Genomic DNA, 16,205 nt, shown 5'->3' with positions numbered 1-16,205 from the left:
TGTGATGGAATTTTGTGATAAAACTATAAACAATTAATGAAAGGCTATGTCTCTACATGAGTTATTAACATTAATTGTCATTTTTGAAAGGTTGTGTATGAAATATGCATACTGGTATAGCTTTTTGACCCCAGATTGACTCAAGTTGTGGGATATTGCTTTGTGTTTTCATTTTTCAGGATCTGCATGGAGTCATAATCATATTTGATTAAGGAGGGACCCAGAGCTAATTTGATTAGGTTATTTAGAGGAATATGTGTTTGGTAATAAACATTTATTATGTTGAAAAAGTTTACTTTAATAAGCGAGAGAAGCCCAGAGGACATGCAAGCTTAATTGTTAGATGTTAAATTGCGTTGTTGCGATGTTGCCAAGATAATGGGCAAGGAAAGGCCCTCAAGTCAAGGCAATTAACCAAACAGTGGTTTGATTGTTGTTAAATTGATTAGAAAATGTTTAAGTACTCCATTTGAAAATTAGCTATTGTTTCACGCAGTTTTAGACTGCAAGAGAATGCTGGGCTTAATGACACATACGCTCTGAGTTAGAAATGAGAAAAGTTGTTGCTCAGGTCAGATTCTTAGCTTTACAGATGTTGTAACAACTTGTGCAGCCATATTAAAGGCCACAAATGATGGCGAAACAAATACCTGGACACCCTAGGCAGAACTTGCTTTGCATAATGCCGAGTCTGACACATTTGTTGTCTTGAGTTGAAACAACAGCTTGGACATCACATGAGACCTGCACAAAGAGACTGAAGCTTTGTTTTCTGTGGTTCATAGCTTTTTCTCCCAACTGTTGATTAGTCGTTGCAGACAAAACTAGTGATAGATATGGCAGTTTGAGTGTCTGCTCAGTGTTGCCCACAGCGACAGCTGATGAAGATGCACAGAGGGAGGTGCAGGTTAGAGCCAGGCTGTTTGCTCGCCGCAGCATCAGTGGTTTCCTGATTAGACTTGTGGAGGAATCTGCGGCTGGAGGCAGACTTTATAGCCATCACCACCTCACATCTCCCTACTCATTAGTGCTTCACAGCCTAGTGCCACAGCATATGGCAGTGTTGCTGCTGCTTCCCATTTGAGGTGTGTTTCAAATGGCTGTCCCTTGCCGAGCCACAAGCCTTTGGCAGTAGCTTGTCTCATTGTGTCTGAGATGAAGATAAACATCTGTAGTCAAGAGAAGCTGTGCTTTTAATTTTGTTATACAAACTATTTGTAACATTCCGTGAGGATATGCAAGCAAACAGATAATTGAAAAGTTGGAAATTTCTTTGACTGGAGTTTATGATAAAAGTAAGTGGAAAAGAATGATTTTGTTGGCCCACTGTAACGACAAGAGATGCTCATTAGAACTCATTACAGAGATAAACTAGCCTTTTGGTGTGCTAACTATGCCAGGCTGTAACATATTGCCTTGCAAAAGCGTGTTATTTTTGGGGTACACAAAACTGAACTTTACTTACCAAGCAGCACTAACTTGCATGTTTTGAATATTGTGAACAGGTGTGCTCATTATGTCTGTGGCTGTGGGATTATAGGTGCTTTATGATACATCTCAATCCATGTATTTGTTTGGTATGTGTCTTAAAGTGCGTGCGCTTTGATGGTACGTGGCTTAAAGTGTGTGTGCTTAGGATATTCACTCTTGATCACACACACTGAATTTACACACACAAGCTGTTATTTGGGGTCATCAAGTATTGTCACATCGTACACATGTGCAGTGTCCAGTACAGGCTCACATCCTCATTGGAAAAAGTCTTTTTGTCAATTGGAGACTTAATCTGAATTCTGAGAGGAAGATGAGACGGTATCCAGAGGACACTGCACATGTGAACACACTTCAGATGGGATACATACTGTTCACTTTGCGTTGCTGTCATTTTCTGTTGGACCTTGTTTTTCACACTGTGCCCTCCCTCCAACAGAACATACACATAAAAACATTGGCTGATGATATGGTAAGGTGCTCGGTTTCATTTTGGTGTGACTAGTTTTGTTTTACATCATCTCATGTTATGTCATTAGCTGCATGGGACTTTTAACTGAAATATGTGGATGGATCAAATGTGCCAGATGCAAATTTAATATTTCATGTTAAATATTTCAACCTCACGTCTGCGTCTAGTTTTACTACACAGTGTAACAGTGTTCTGTGTAGTAAGCGTAGACCTGTCTTACTTACTTGTTGTGGTAGCCAATAATAATCCTGTGTGAGTAAAAGACATTTTTCCACAGTGCTCTTATTTAGCACCACAAATTAGTGAATAACATCTAGACTTTTGTAAGCAGCTCAAAGATCATCTAGTGTGTGATTATCTTCAGCACTTACGATTAGATGTTTCTTTTTTTGATACCCTTATTAACAAGCTTAACTTCGACACTTAGAAGTTACAGGCAGTATTGCGTTCATTTTAGAGAGTACAGAGCAGTGTGAACATGCAACTCGAGCTATTGGTAATGATCTTTTTTTCAGTCACAGCACAGCATATGTTTGATCTATCCTGTAATATTTCAGCAAACTGATATTAGTGACATCATCACGTTTGTCATCATCATATGTTTGTCTTTGTCCATTTCATTTATACTGCAGATTTTCATTCATCCAGCATGTCCTCCCCATTCCATGTTACTAAATGTGACTAACATCGACTGGTTGCATGCAGGCCATGTACATTTTCTGCTTTCACACTAAACTAAGTTATACCGCATTAACCAGAATTGCATCAACTGATGAATATGAAACGCAACTGAACCTCACGGAAGTGATCACAACGAGCTTAAGTTGTTATTGTATGCTGAAACTGTTCTAATAAAATGAGCAGAAACCAGGTAATCCTGTGGGTATGGTGGTAAGTAAAGTCCTCATGAGTGTCATACAGCAAAGCGTGTCATGTCTGTGACGCTGACCTGGCATGTGATGGAACAAATTCGTTCTCCTCACAGGAAGTACCCATTTATTCATTGTTGACCAAATTTCCACAAAATTCCCCAAAATCTCGATATTGGCTTCCCACACAAGACCGTTCCTCTAACACCCCCTTCTGGGCAAATAATAATGAAGAGCAACCTTCACGCTCACCAAAGAGACATGGCCTAACCTCTCACACCAGCCTCAGGGTAAACTTGATTTGTTTTTTTATTTTTTAATTTGCCCATGTTTTTTGTTGTTCCAAGAATTGTGTTTTCTGGTGTGTAATGAGCATTACAGCCCCATGGTCCCACCTGTGTGACTATTAGAGAGATGATTCTGTTTACTGTAAATTGTGGTGAAACCAGTAAACAGAACGACTCTTTGATGTGTGGGACCATGAAATTCAGGTTGCAGGCAGTTTAAACCAATCTGCTCCTTTTTTAAAAAAAAAAAAATCAGGTGTTCTTTCAATATAAATCAGCAATAACAGAAAACAATGAGTCATTTAATTGACCAAGTCTGAGCAGGATTGTTAGCACTGCAGTATTCTAATATGTCAAACACTTTTTTTTTTTTTCTTTCAGCGTGATCGTATTACCAGTTTCAGGAAAACAGGGATGAAAAAGGAGAAGCCCCTCATTCAGCACCCAACAGATCCCCTCTCTATCCAGGCTGAGCTGCCTGTTCCTCAGCCCCTTTTTGATGACCGCTCCATGAACCTCTCGGAAAAGGAGATCATTGACCTCTTCGAGAAGATGATGGTGAGCTTTGTATTTCTCTTGCAGTGTTTCCCTTTTGCACTCCGCGGCACTTTTATTAAAGCTGCCACAGACAAATAAATAATGAGCATTCTATTATGAAATCTTAAATTGATTCATAAATCTGTGCACAAGTAGAGAAGCAGAGCTGCTGTTGCGAGGGAGAGCAGTTTGACAAGGCAGAAAGCTACATTTGAAAAGCATTTTATATCAATATATCACTACCCACAGATATCTTAATGCGTCCCTGTTTTACTGCTGATGAGTTTTTTTTTTTGTTTTTTTTTAAGCGAACAAAGCTTTGCCAGGCATGTGAAAAAAGTTGACAATGAAATTACTGCTTTTCAAAGCTCTCCTAGTTTTGTGCAACATCTCTAAATTGTTTGTCATCTTACTATATAATCTTATCCTGGTAAAACTCTCCTATCAAGATATCACGGTTTACAGTTCTTGTAATTGAATGAGCAACCCTAGACCTCTAAGACCAAGATACAATGTTTACATCATTCTTTTAAAAGACCCAGTAACGCAAGTGTGCATGTAAATATCTGCTTCCACAAACGACGCTCCAGGAGTTGTGATCAGAGACAGGGCTGGACTTCATCTGGAGACTTATAATGTTACATTTTTTTTTTACAAGTTAGAAAACCACTGACAAAGCTGCAGAGGTTTGTGAAATGTTGTAAATATTGTACAGCCTAAAGCCCCCACAAATGAACACTTGAATGAAGGCACACACAACTGACTGCCCAGTCGTTGTAGCATATCTAGAAAGTGGCACACACAACTTTCACAGCTACACAAGTACTAATGTTGAATGACTGACCCTGACTTGAGATACAAAATGTGGAAGTTCACAAATTTTTGATCCAAAATTTCATTTTTGGAGCATGTACAAACCTTTTTTTTTTTTTTTTTTAACGTAAATACGATGTCTAGTATTTGATTTATCCAAAATATACTTGAGATATGCACAGTATTTATACAGTATTTTGCTTTCAGATGTTAAGCTTCTGTGAGGCAGCGCTCCACCTACGTATTCCCTAGGCCGCCGTCAGAACACCAAACTTTGAAATTCAGTTTGCACTCATCTGTGGGGTCAAAGCTCTGTCACACTTGTGATTTTCTCCATTGAAATGCATTTTTGGCCTTATGTACTGCAGGATTGAAATCTAACAAAAAGCTTTCAGCCCATCTCTTTGAAGTGGGGAGCTGAATTACTCTAGCTTCATTGCATAGGTTGTGTGTACTATTGTGGATAATGTCTCTGAGTGTGTGTGTGTGTGTGCGTGGTACGATGCCTGCCTTTCCTTTTTTCTCATACAATGGTCTTTATTGCCAGGGCCAGAGAAATGCGACCAGTGCTCCTGGTTTTCATCAGGCTCCTGCTCAGTGTTTTTTTTGCCTGGGTGCTCATCCTTGTCACTCAGTTCACCTCTCAATTACTATGTTTGTGCTCACAGCGGCGTGACATTAAACCCAGGCTTCAATTTGCTCAGTGACAGATGACACAGAAGGCATGTTTGCTGGTCTGACATTTGACAGGCCGTGACACTTTGGGTTGGGAAGTATAATTACAGTAATGAAATCAAAAAGAAAAGGGTTATTTACTTATGTACTTTTGAAGCCACCACTATTTGCTCTCATAGACTGTAAACTTTTCTGCTTTGATGTAGCAAGCACAGAAATGACATTGGTGGGTAGTTTTCATACTAGTAGCTTCTCTTCTGCAACTTCTTCATCTCTGTTTATTTCATCTCTCTCTCTCTTTGTGTTGTACACACATACGTTTTCGCTGCTTTCCTTGTCTTTACAACCATTCCATTATTGATTGTTTTTATGGTGCTACATGCTACAGCCTTAGATGTCTAGGCTGCTTCAAATGAAGGGATGACCCACACCATATTATTGAGACCACCTGCTGTGCATTAATGACTAGGAGAAAGTGAAAATATTTTTTTCTGGAAAGTGGTTTACACATTGGGCTGTGTATCTCAAAGTCTAAATAGCACATAGCCTATTACTGAAAGGTCATCAAAGCGATGTGGGAAAATATCGGAAGAAACACTCAGTGGTGAGGAAAACCAAATGAACTGTTTCTTTATTTTTTTTTAAGCGAACCATTGAGAGCAGAAGTATATTCTTAAAACTACAGGGAAGGTTGAAATGCAGGAAGAAACATTTACTTTCAGCGCTTTAGAACGTTGTAGTGTGTGTCTTTACTCTGTGTTTCCTGGCGTCGGACTTCCCAAGATGTGCACAGCTGGAATTCAGAGCCCCTCATCAAAATGCACAGCAGTAAACCCACTGACGAAATGTCCGGTATTTTGCATCTCACTGTGGAGGCAGCTGTGTTGCAGTGCAAGACTCCAATCCAAGAGGGTCATCCAAGACACCCAGTAGCACACAGAATAACATGTGAACTAATTTCATCAGCCGTCAGACAGCAGTTCAACTTTTCACGGTGTGTAACAGGGGCCATTAAAGCAAAGCAGAGGTGGGAAATCCGTTGAGGTCAGATACATGAACGTGTCCTCTCCATATAGACAAAAATGGCGCTGATGGCGAGATTTTGTGTCAGAACTTGACACATATTGTCACTTAAAGTCATTTGTGCTGATGTGGCCATTAGCAATTATGGCATTATTCCCCAAATAATGCTTTTACTTGTCTGTCAGCATTAAAAACCTCCAAGAGCATTACATCCTCACTTAGGATTGATTGAATTGATTTGATTCCAGTGCCAATTTGTGTCTGTTACGATTCTTCAGTGTTTCCTCACTCTCCAGAGTAGCGTATGGTATTGAGGTGATGGCACAGACAGAGGACCAGTGAAAGAAGAATGTCACATTGCAGTTCTGCTGTGCCTAGTTTGAGGTTTTATGTGCCTCTCTATACGCTATTGTCAGGATGAACACTCCTAGTAATAAGCTCCTATGTGATCCCTCAGCAGTTGCACTCTGCACCAGGATGTTAAAACCAGCCCACAGGAGAGTTACTGTGTGTGCCCTTGCGCACACTGATCTGACTCCAGGGTAGTGGACAAAATAATTGATTTGTCACAGTTGAATCAAAACATTTTTATATGTCTTCTATTTTTCTTAGATCCATTCTTCCCCATAGTGTGGAGTTTTCGTATCCATTTCAGCCTCAGACATATCAGGTGGTAGCCATTAATTGCTCCTCGCTGTGATTTAAAGCCTGTGGCACTCGGATTTAGGCTGTGTTTGCAGCCACATCACATTGTATGAGAGTTTTTTTTTTTTACTATTTTTTTATTTTTTATATACAGGGTAATGCCGAAAGTAGAAAGACGGTGGCACGCTGTATATCTTGTTTTGGCTCTGTACTCAAGCACTTTGGATTTGGAATGAAATAATGTCTATTAAGTTTAAGTGCTTACCTCAGTTTCAATGTAAGGATGCTTAGATAAACCATGTAGGAATTGTAGCACTTTTATACATCGTCCCCCAAGTTTGGGGAACACAATTTATTGGTCAAATCAAAATCTTCAATGAAGTCAGCATATCTTTGTAGTGTTTTCCCTGGTGATGCACGACCAGGCCTGTAAGGCAGTCATCTCCACTTATTGCTTGTTATGAGGGCAGGTCGTCAGTGAATAAAACACCAGCTCAAATCGACTGAGGTGAGTCTGACTATGAGTCATTAACCTCAGCTGCTGTCTCATTTCAAACCCGTGTCCTAGAGTACAGAGTCAAATGAAATGTGTGTATATATATGTATATATATATATATATATATATATATAGTGTATATGGTAGTCTGTCGGGATGGAAATTGTAAGAAGAGCTCGTCAGACCAACATGAGACAAAAAGACGTAGAACAGATTTCCGCTGTCATTGATATGAGCTCAAATCTCATCATTTCAGTTACACCAGCAGCGCAGTCGAGGATATCCTGGGACTCTTTTCATGTCGCCTCTGAGGGTATAATTAATAAAAGAGCATTAATCATTTTGGAGACTAAACATGGAGGGCTCATTCCTTCAGTTTGCCCCCCCGACAAGCGTCCCGCAGGCCCACCCCTCCTACCCCTCCTACAACATACTCACCCCGACACATTTTGCCTCGTTTATTGAATGCCAATTAAGCAGATAAATTAGCAGGGTTCAAAGATTAATTAAAAAACCTGCTGGTTTCCTTGAGTAAAAAAAAAAAGCTGCCAATTGTAAAACTTTCAGCCACCTTTTTCCCCTCCCTGTTCCACAAAAAGGATGTTAATGGTTTTTTAGCTCTGAGGGTATTTGCTAGAGGAAATGTAGGTGGAGGAATTTAGGTCACAGTGCCCCTGTATGGGATTCCTGTCCATGCTTCCCTGACAAATGGAGCAAAATGGTTTGAATCAGATTACTTGTGGTAAGATATTTAAGCCATTGTATTACAGTGTGCTTATTACAGTGACACGCTTAATCTATTAGGTGAATTTTACTTTGAATTGGATGGAAGGGAATCACAGCCAAATTAGATCAACCAACTTAACTAAAACTTGAGGACAGATGACTTTCTGCACTGCCCAGCAGAGGGCAGCATGGCTCCACAACCTAAGGTTCACTATCCTAAAACCCCGAGGAGGATGTTTTTCCTTTCTGTTCATTCTAGCCATCTCTTTGTGAGAGAGTGCCTCTGATAAACATCCCCCTCCATTCTAATCATCGTGTCATTCTCTAGCTTTTAGTGCTCTGTCCGGCCTTCGCTCCATCCCCTGATGTCTCTCACATGAAAGACCTCTTTTGTGATGCAGAATTAAAGTAGCACAAAGATAATACTCCCAATAACACACAGATACTGCCTATCCAGCCTATCTGATGTGATTGCATGGCCTCAATTGAAGCAGTGTTGTTTGATTTTGCTCTCTTGTTCAAAGTTGGGGTGTACAGTTTACACTGCTATAGCTTTGCTACTTTCGTTTCAAGGACTAATTATTTCTGCCATTATTTCCTGTTGCTGTACCTCGTGACTTTGACAAAGAAAATTAGATGAAAAAGAAATTTATTCAACTTTGGAACACCAGGATCTGATGGAAAAGGGTTATAGAGGTAATGAAAGTATAATTGTTGGTAGGTCTTACATTATTATCTTACCAATGAAACCATTGTACGGTAAATAACACATTGCAAAGTTTGAGGTTTTAAATGCGCTTTTTTTTTGCAATTTTCTATTAGGTTTATGTGTATAACTCTCACCAGCATTGTCTCACCCCATTCCCTTTTTTATTCTCTCAGACCAGTGTCCTAAGCATGAATGGTAGAGCTCAGAAAATACTTTTGTACAATTTATCAGCATTCTTCATAATTCTTTTGTGCTAAATTTGAGTAGCGCACAATCTCTGCCATTACATAAAATTTCTCCTCACTGTCTGTGTGTATCTAGGAGGACATGAACCTGAATGAGGAACGCAAAGCCCCTCTGCGTGGAAAGGACTTAAGCACCAAACGCGAGATGGTGGTCCAGTACATCTCAGCCACTGCTAAATCTGTAAGTGAGAGGCTCAACCTGAACGCTCTATTTTTGTGGACTGAAGAGTGTGTACTGTATAATTGGAGTGGATGAGCTGAAGTATCCCGACGCTCCACACGACTCTCCAGAATGAGTTTAACCTGATCCTCTGCTTTGTGGCTTGCTTTGTCATCCGTTCTTGCACACTCTCACTTCTGTCGTTGTCTCACTCCACTCTTCACGCTTGAGTTCCACGCCTTTGATTGCTATTGTGATTATTTTCTTAATTGTTTTTCCCATCATGCTGCAATCTGCCGTTGTCGGCCTCCAGACATAAATTGTAATCACTCACTCACTCAATGCAAGGTGGATGGTCAGTGTTTTCCGCTCATGTGCTTGCATGCAAATTGTTGGTTGTTCAATCGTGTGCTTGCATGAAAGTTTTTTTTTTCTTGCCCAGTGATGGCGGTGCCTTGCATCATTATTTGGATAACGAGTGTGAAAATAAAGTTTGTTCAACAGCAGCGTTATGGTAAAAAGCACAATCAAACACAAAGATGAGGAAAATCACCATGAATGTCTATATACTATATCTGCGCTATACACTTTATCTTTGTTGTGAATGTTCATCAAAACAACTGTTAACAAATGTTTGGACTGTCCATTGTTACAAGTAGCTTTAGGATAATGGTGCCCATTCTTGTGGAGTAGAACTTGATCATCACTCTATTCCAAAAACAGCAGTGGAAAGTTAAGCAATCTGACGCGTAATCCATGATTAATGAGGAATTCTCGTATTCTCTTTTGAAGTTGTGGCCAACCTTGTGAGGTGAAATTCATATCGGCACTGAAGAAAAAAAAGTGATTTCTGCCCCCGTTGCTTCCTGAACCTGGTAGCTCTCTCTTGACATCATCATTTATTACCTTCCTCATTGTTATGGTAATTAACTGGCATTATTGATAATGATGATTATCCGAGATGATTGAATTCCTCACAGGGCCCATTATGCTTTGTGAGCACTGATATTTTATTCAAATGAATAACGTAATCTGCGCAGTCAAAGGACAGAGGACAAAATGTGATGTCTGTCAGCATCCTGCTATCACATTTAATAAGAATGAAGGAGGGGGATGGTTGAATGTCAGTAATGTTGTATCTGTGCATACACAGATTCATGCAAGTGCATATAGTTAAACTAGAAACTGTTACATGCACAGACTCTATCAAATCCTGGTACTACATGATTCGGATAATAATGTGCCACTGCTACCAAATCTCCTCCTCAGTGAGAGACACTACACACACAACTATTTGTGTAACTGAGAAATCGGAGCAGGCAATTTATTTCAGTTTCTAAAAGTATATCAGGGGATTGCTGCAACAAGCATATAAAAACAAACTATAGCAATTGAGTCTAAATATATTTCATTTCAATAAAAAATGTAACTGCCTACTCTAGGTTGTTTAAGATCACCCAGGGCATTAATGAACTATGTTCAGTGGCTTTAGAAATAGGTTTTCTCATCAGCACACATTTCCAACGTTTTTTAATAAAAATTTCAACAGCACCCAATTGAATGCATTTTGAGAACTGACGTCTTTCTTAAACTTAATTGATATCCTGTAGTTCTTTTAACCCCTGATAGATGGAAAGATTTGAGAGATGATAGATTTTAGTCAAATTTATTGACAAAGATCTGACTAACAATAAAGCTGGAGCTTTCCAGCTTGCAGCAGCATGTGATAATATTGTGTCAACTGCCTTACAGTGATCCTGTGTGCTCTGTAGGATCTTAAACAGTGTGATTTGGGTTTCTGTAACTTCATAACGTTAGGGGAATTCTCATAACTACAGCAGCCCATGGATACCTAGAATCATCACACAGCAAAGTTTGCCAACAAATGCATCAGAAGTTTGACATTTGTTTAAAATGTAGATATCCAAATCAGTCTTTGTAAGGCAGGTTTTTGTTATTGCTTGGCTTTACGTAACTGCTGTATTTCCAAAATAGTTTTTTCATACTACATGTATGCACCTATAAGCCTATAAGAAGCCTATTATAGAATCCTACCTCTAAAATGTATTTTGCCTTGCAGGCTTAGGTCTTATTTGGGGCTAATGTTGCTCGTGGTAGCATGCAGTTTTAACTAAATGTTGCACTGAAAATGTAAACGGTGATGAATTTGGGAGTGATGCATTTTGAACTTGTTGGGGTTTCTTCTTTTTGCTGTGGTGCCTTCACTGTTAAAGTGGCACAGTCTTTTTCTATCAAAGATGTGTGCTGCATTGTGGGTTTGCAGTTTCGGGGCTTTGGAAGGGCTTCACATGCTCATCTCAATTTCCTGTTTGTTTTTTGTTTTTTTTATTTCAGATGGCATTGTAAGGCCTCAATGGAACATTTGACAAGATAATAATCTTTGATATTACTCTTACAGGAGCATCCTGTTTCAAACTTTTTATTGCAGCCACAGAGTTACAAGCAGGACATCCATGAATGCCTCCAAATCCCCCACAACTACATAGCCCTCTTTCCTTCTTAACATACAGCTAATGCAAAGTATGCAGGCTGAAAATGCTTTGGAGCTGGAAGTTTAAATCAATAAATGTTGGTGGAACAAAAAAATGTCCCCCAGTATTTTGTGGCCTTCATGTATATCTTTGCAGACCTGCTCAATTGAGCAAGGGCTTTGGTGCCCAACAAAAAGAAAAAGATGAAGCACCTTAAATTCAATAGCTTTAGGTGCCTGAAGTTTCTTTCATAATGTACAACTTTTTTTGTATGTATATTCATCATTAATACATTTTGATGTACCCCATAAGCTGTTTCTATAAGCTATCTGGCTGCAAATAATTGCTAATATTAGAAAAGGCTGATTATTACTTCTGGTAAAATATGCCTTTCAAAGCAAAGTCTTGCTTTTTTACCCTCCGTCTTTTCAGGCAATAATTGTGCATTGACCCTGTTCATTTTAATATGAACTGTGTTTCAATGGAATCCAGCTCAGGTTTTGCAGGAGTGTGTTTGTGGACATCCTTGACCATCAGCTTTGCATGAACAGTTGCTTTTCTCTCTCACATAATTTCTTGTTCTTTCTATACATGTGTGCCAACATCATTAAAACTGCCAAAAATTCTTTTTGCACTAACACAATTACTTATTTCTCAGAGATTGACTATTGCGCGCTGACGATGGATACTTTCTTCATTTTAAACATGCCGTGTCTCAGATGCAGAAAGGGTGTGATGGCAGGGTCTTGTAAGGGGGATTGTCCAGTGATAATGTAGCAGTTTTATTCAAGTATTGGTTTGTTTGATGTGACCATCAATGTGCCACCTTCTTCTTTTAATGGGGCTTGATTTTCTCTCATCTTCCTGGCCCATTCTTATCATATTGATATCATTTGAGTGTTTTTTAGCAGGTATATATATCTTTCCACCATGAAAAACGAGAAGCAAATTCAAACACTGTTGTACACTGATTTGTCCTTAATTGTTTTATAATTAATTCATTTATTTGCACTGTGTGAGACATGCTCAATATCTGATCTCACTTTGTAATAATACCTCAGCATTACTCAAATTAATTATTATTAATAATTAGTAAGAACAAGGTATTACATTGTATTGAAAATTTCTCATTCTAGTGAAACTGTGCTTGTCCCCCTCGAGCTCCTCCCTGACTGTTGTCTGTGCACACTCAAGATACTGTCCATTATTTTGGTCAAGCTGCTCTAAAACAACATTCAAAAATATGAATAAATGTTGTGGGCGTCAACATCTGTGGAAAATATCGAAGTTGTGACCTGTCAGTGTGACTCATTTCAAAGTGTCTGTGCTGCAGTAAAAAATATTCCCCAGTGTTAGATGGTGACATGCCGCATTCACCGGAGAGCAAGGGAAATGTGGATACACGATACGATTAGAAAATAGTACGCACGTGATCAGGTGGTGGCATGAGTAAAACTGACTTAATGGCTGTCATAAAGTCTTGGTAGAGGGATGGAGAGGGGAAGTCAAGCATCAAATGGCCACAGACTTGGAGAGTTTGAGAAGTGACAATAAAAGAAATGGAAAGGGAGATTAGAAGAGATTAAAACGGGGTGGGGGTTGGAAGCAAGAGAAGGAAGTATGTAAAAGACAAGGAGATCAGTGGGTAACTTCTTGTGATCAAAATGCATTTCCTCTGAAACGTGTTGCAGAGAAAGAAGAGCTCAGCCACAGTATAGAATACATTTACTCGTCTGACAGACACCCTCCTACCGTGAAACAAGCCACACTGTTGCAGTAATAAAAAAACACTCACCTACCTTTGGCTCAAGGTAGCTCTGCAACACAAAGCTGACACCTGAAGCCCAACATTAAAGGCAGCTGATTGATATCAGCCCAGGGAAGACCCTCTGCAGCCTCTGCGTCCACACTAGCCATTGTTCCTTTTTAGGGATGAATCTGTGAATCTAAACCAGTCAGTCAGTTAGAAGGACAATCAAAATTTTCCCTGTTCATTATTTAATGAATCCTTTGTGTCTGAACATTTTGATGAATTACTTCCACAGTTGCTGTTGCCATGTACTGATAATACCTTCGCCACGTACATGCTTTGCATATGATATATTTTGACTTGATGTTTTCATTTACCCACATTTTCACGTGTCCGTCTTATTAACAATTAGAAAATTGCAGCTGCCATACACAGACATTATCTTCAGTGTGTGCCCAGAAATATAAATGTTCCCTTGTTGGCTTTTAAAAATTATCGTTACGTAGTGTGCTATAAATGTGTAAGGAATGTTTGTGATGTCACACAAGTTACGCTAATGCCTCAACGTGTAATTGAGAGGATTCTCTGGCCTACTAATGATTGTGCTGTTTGTGTCTTTTTGCACATTAACCTTCTCCGCTGATCGCTGCATGCAGATAACTGGGAGCAAAGTTTCGGTAAGTAGCCCATTATTTATTTGGCTTCTGAATCTCATTTCTTCCATGTATCTGTCTTTATTCACTCCCTAAACACACACACACACACACACACACACACACACACACACGTTTATCTTCTTTTGGGAGGATGTCGAGGAGCATGTTCCAAACTGTGCAAGTGAGGTCATTTTTATGGCTTGGATTTTTATTTTCAGCCTTGATATTGCTAATGGGCTGTAATTTGGAAAGGCTATAAATTGCCAACACAATTCTTGCATGTAAATGGTAGCACTTTGAAATGAGGGATTTTGAAATTATACAGCCTGAAAATGAACTGGGAGGCCTTTTGTTGATTTTTGCTCTTTGGAAATAAATTGCAGCATAACACCTATTAGCCATTGAACGTTGTAATACCAACAAAGAGCAATATAGTAGCTTTTACACAAACACTCATCATCTGCAATCTAATATGTTCATCAAAAGCTTTTGCATCTCAACTCTGGTCTTTCTGTCTATGAGACACAACACATACTGAGAATATATATCACTTTATAAGGCCTGTAGCACACACACATCTATGCGCATTTATACACAAACTGTACGCACGCACACTGAACTTACTAAAAAGATATCGAGTACATAAATTCTGTCTTGAACAGAAATATTGGACAATATGAATTCAGTGTAATGGCTGTGTATTTGAATTTGCTGTCAAGAACTTTCAGGCGCAAAACTGTTTTCTCACAAATGCTTGTTCTTGCATTTGCTGTTGATGTCCTTTTTTTACCTTACCTCCTCCCAATTTTACGAAAGGCCCGGATAATCTCAACAAATTTAATTCATGGTATCAATGTATTGGCCAGACTTTTCACTTTCTCCACACAACAATATACCAAATTGCTTATTTTCTCAGTCAAGATCTCAAGTGGCACCCTGTTGCCTTTTTAAAAGAACCGGTCCTGATGTTTTTTAGGTGCTTTCAGGAAAAAAAAGAAAAAAAGCTGTGTTATTGGTTTAGCAAGTGTTGAATTGTCACTTTAAATGGTATTTCATTGCCTTTTGAGAGCTTCGTAAGGATTAAGAGGACTGTAAAGCTTAACAGGAAACAGGCAAGGTAAAGCAGCACACTGTGACCTGGCCTCTGCTCTGTCCATGCTCTCGGACAAACCTCACTCTTCGAGGCATTTCACAGAGACATTTTGTATCGATTGCATTTTGTCCTTCTTTGTCAAAATCTCCTTTTGTGCCTGGTCTTTGGGTTATTTTTGTGGGAAGGGTGGAATTTTTGCTTGGCCTGTATGGACGTGGATGAAGTAGCTCTCAATCAGGAGCAATGGCCACATTGTGTTCAGGCCACATTGTGTTCAGTAAATGGAATATGACAGAATTACCCCAGCTTGTATTATGACTTCTCATCCGAGATGTGGGGGCCTACTTAGAGGAGTTCTATAAACCATGTCAAAAGGGACCCTGGTTATCAAGAACTTTCTTCAAACTCAAGAGCATACTGAAGCATTTGACCTGACCTTCTGTAACCTGTATCAATCCTTCAGCAGTGGCCTACAGATATAGCATAACGCACTGAAAACTATGAGCTGTCATTCTTAAAAGCCCATTGAAAGAGGAAAGAAACAGCAAGAGCATTTAGCCTGGTTACCGGATCGTGTGGTACAGTTAGCTCCCTGCTTTGCTGGCAGATTCCCATTTTCACGCTGTCAGCGTACGTCGGTGGGATAGAGCGCTTTCAGATATGCTGGAAGGAGAGTGTTGGTTAGGATTGTCTATAGGGAACACGCAACTGTAACTCCTCTGTCTCAGGCATGAAATCTCTCTGGCACTTTCCCCTCTCCCCAGTAGAGAAAGAGGTGGAAATGGAGGACTGTGTGAATTGGCTCTAATCCAGTATGACCAGCGTGTAAGCATGCAACGCTGCTAAGTCTAATATGCTCTCCCCACCTCCTTAAGCAAGATTGGGGGAAATGTGAGTAGCACAAATACCTCGGTAACAGCATGCCTGCAGGTAGACACGAACAGGCCAGATGGACGAGACACCTTTTTCTTCTGCAGTGTGCTGGAAGTGTCTATTGACCACTAAGACGGCTTTATAGCATCCGTCTCTGTAAAGATTGGCCTGATTTACATCACAAGTCAAGGG

General features: G+C 39.6%; 1 protein-coding gene across 1 annotated transcript in view; it reads left to right on the top strand.

Moving 5' to 3' along the window:
• diaph2 (diaphanous-related formin 2) overlaps nucleotides 1–16,205 on the top strand; it is a 352,442-nt gene that overhangs the window by 12,077 nt on the left and 324,160 nt on the right. The window contains exons 2-5 of the mRNA XM_070836524.1: nucleotides 1,931–1,963; nucleotides 3,501–3,677; nucleotides 9,066–9,170; nucleotides 14,048–14,068. Of these exons, the coding sequence (XP_070692625.1) occupies nucleotides 1,931–1,963; nucleotides 3,501–3,677; nucleotides 9,066–9,170; nucleotides 14,048–14,068 (336 nt within the window). The remainder of the gene's footprint in view (nucleotides 1–1,930; nucleotides 1,964–3,500; nucleotides 3,678–9,065; nucleotides 9,171–14,047; nucleotides 14,069–16,205) is intronic.

The sequence above is a fragment of the Pempheris klunzingeri genome, chromosome 9 (genome assembly GCF_042242105.1).
Source record: "Pempheris klunzingeri isolate RE-2024b chromosome 9, fPemKlu1.hap1, whole genome shotgun sequence".
NCBI lineage: Eukaryota > Metazoa > Chordata > Actinopteri > Acropomatiformes > Pempheridae > Pempheris > Pempheris klunzingeri.
Note: the sequence above shows the minus strand (reverse complement) of the source record. Positions and strands in the feature narration are given on the sequence as shown.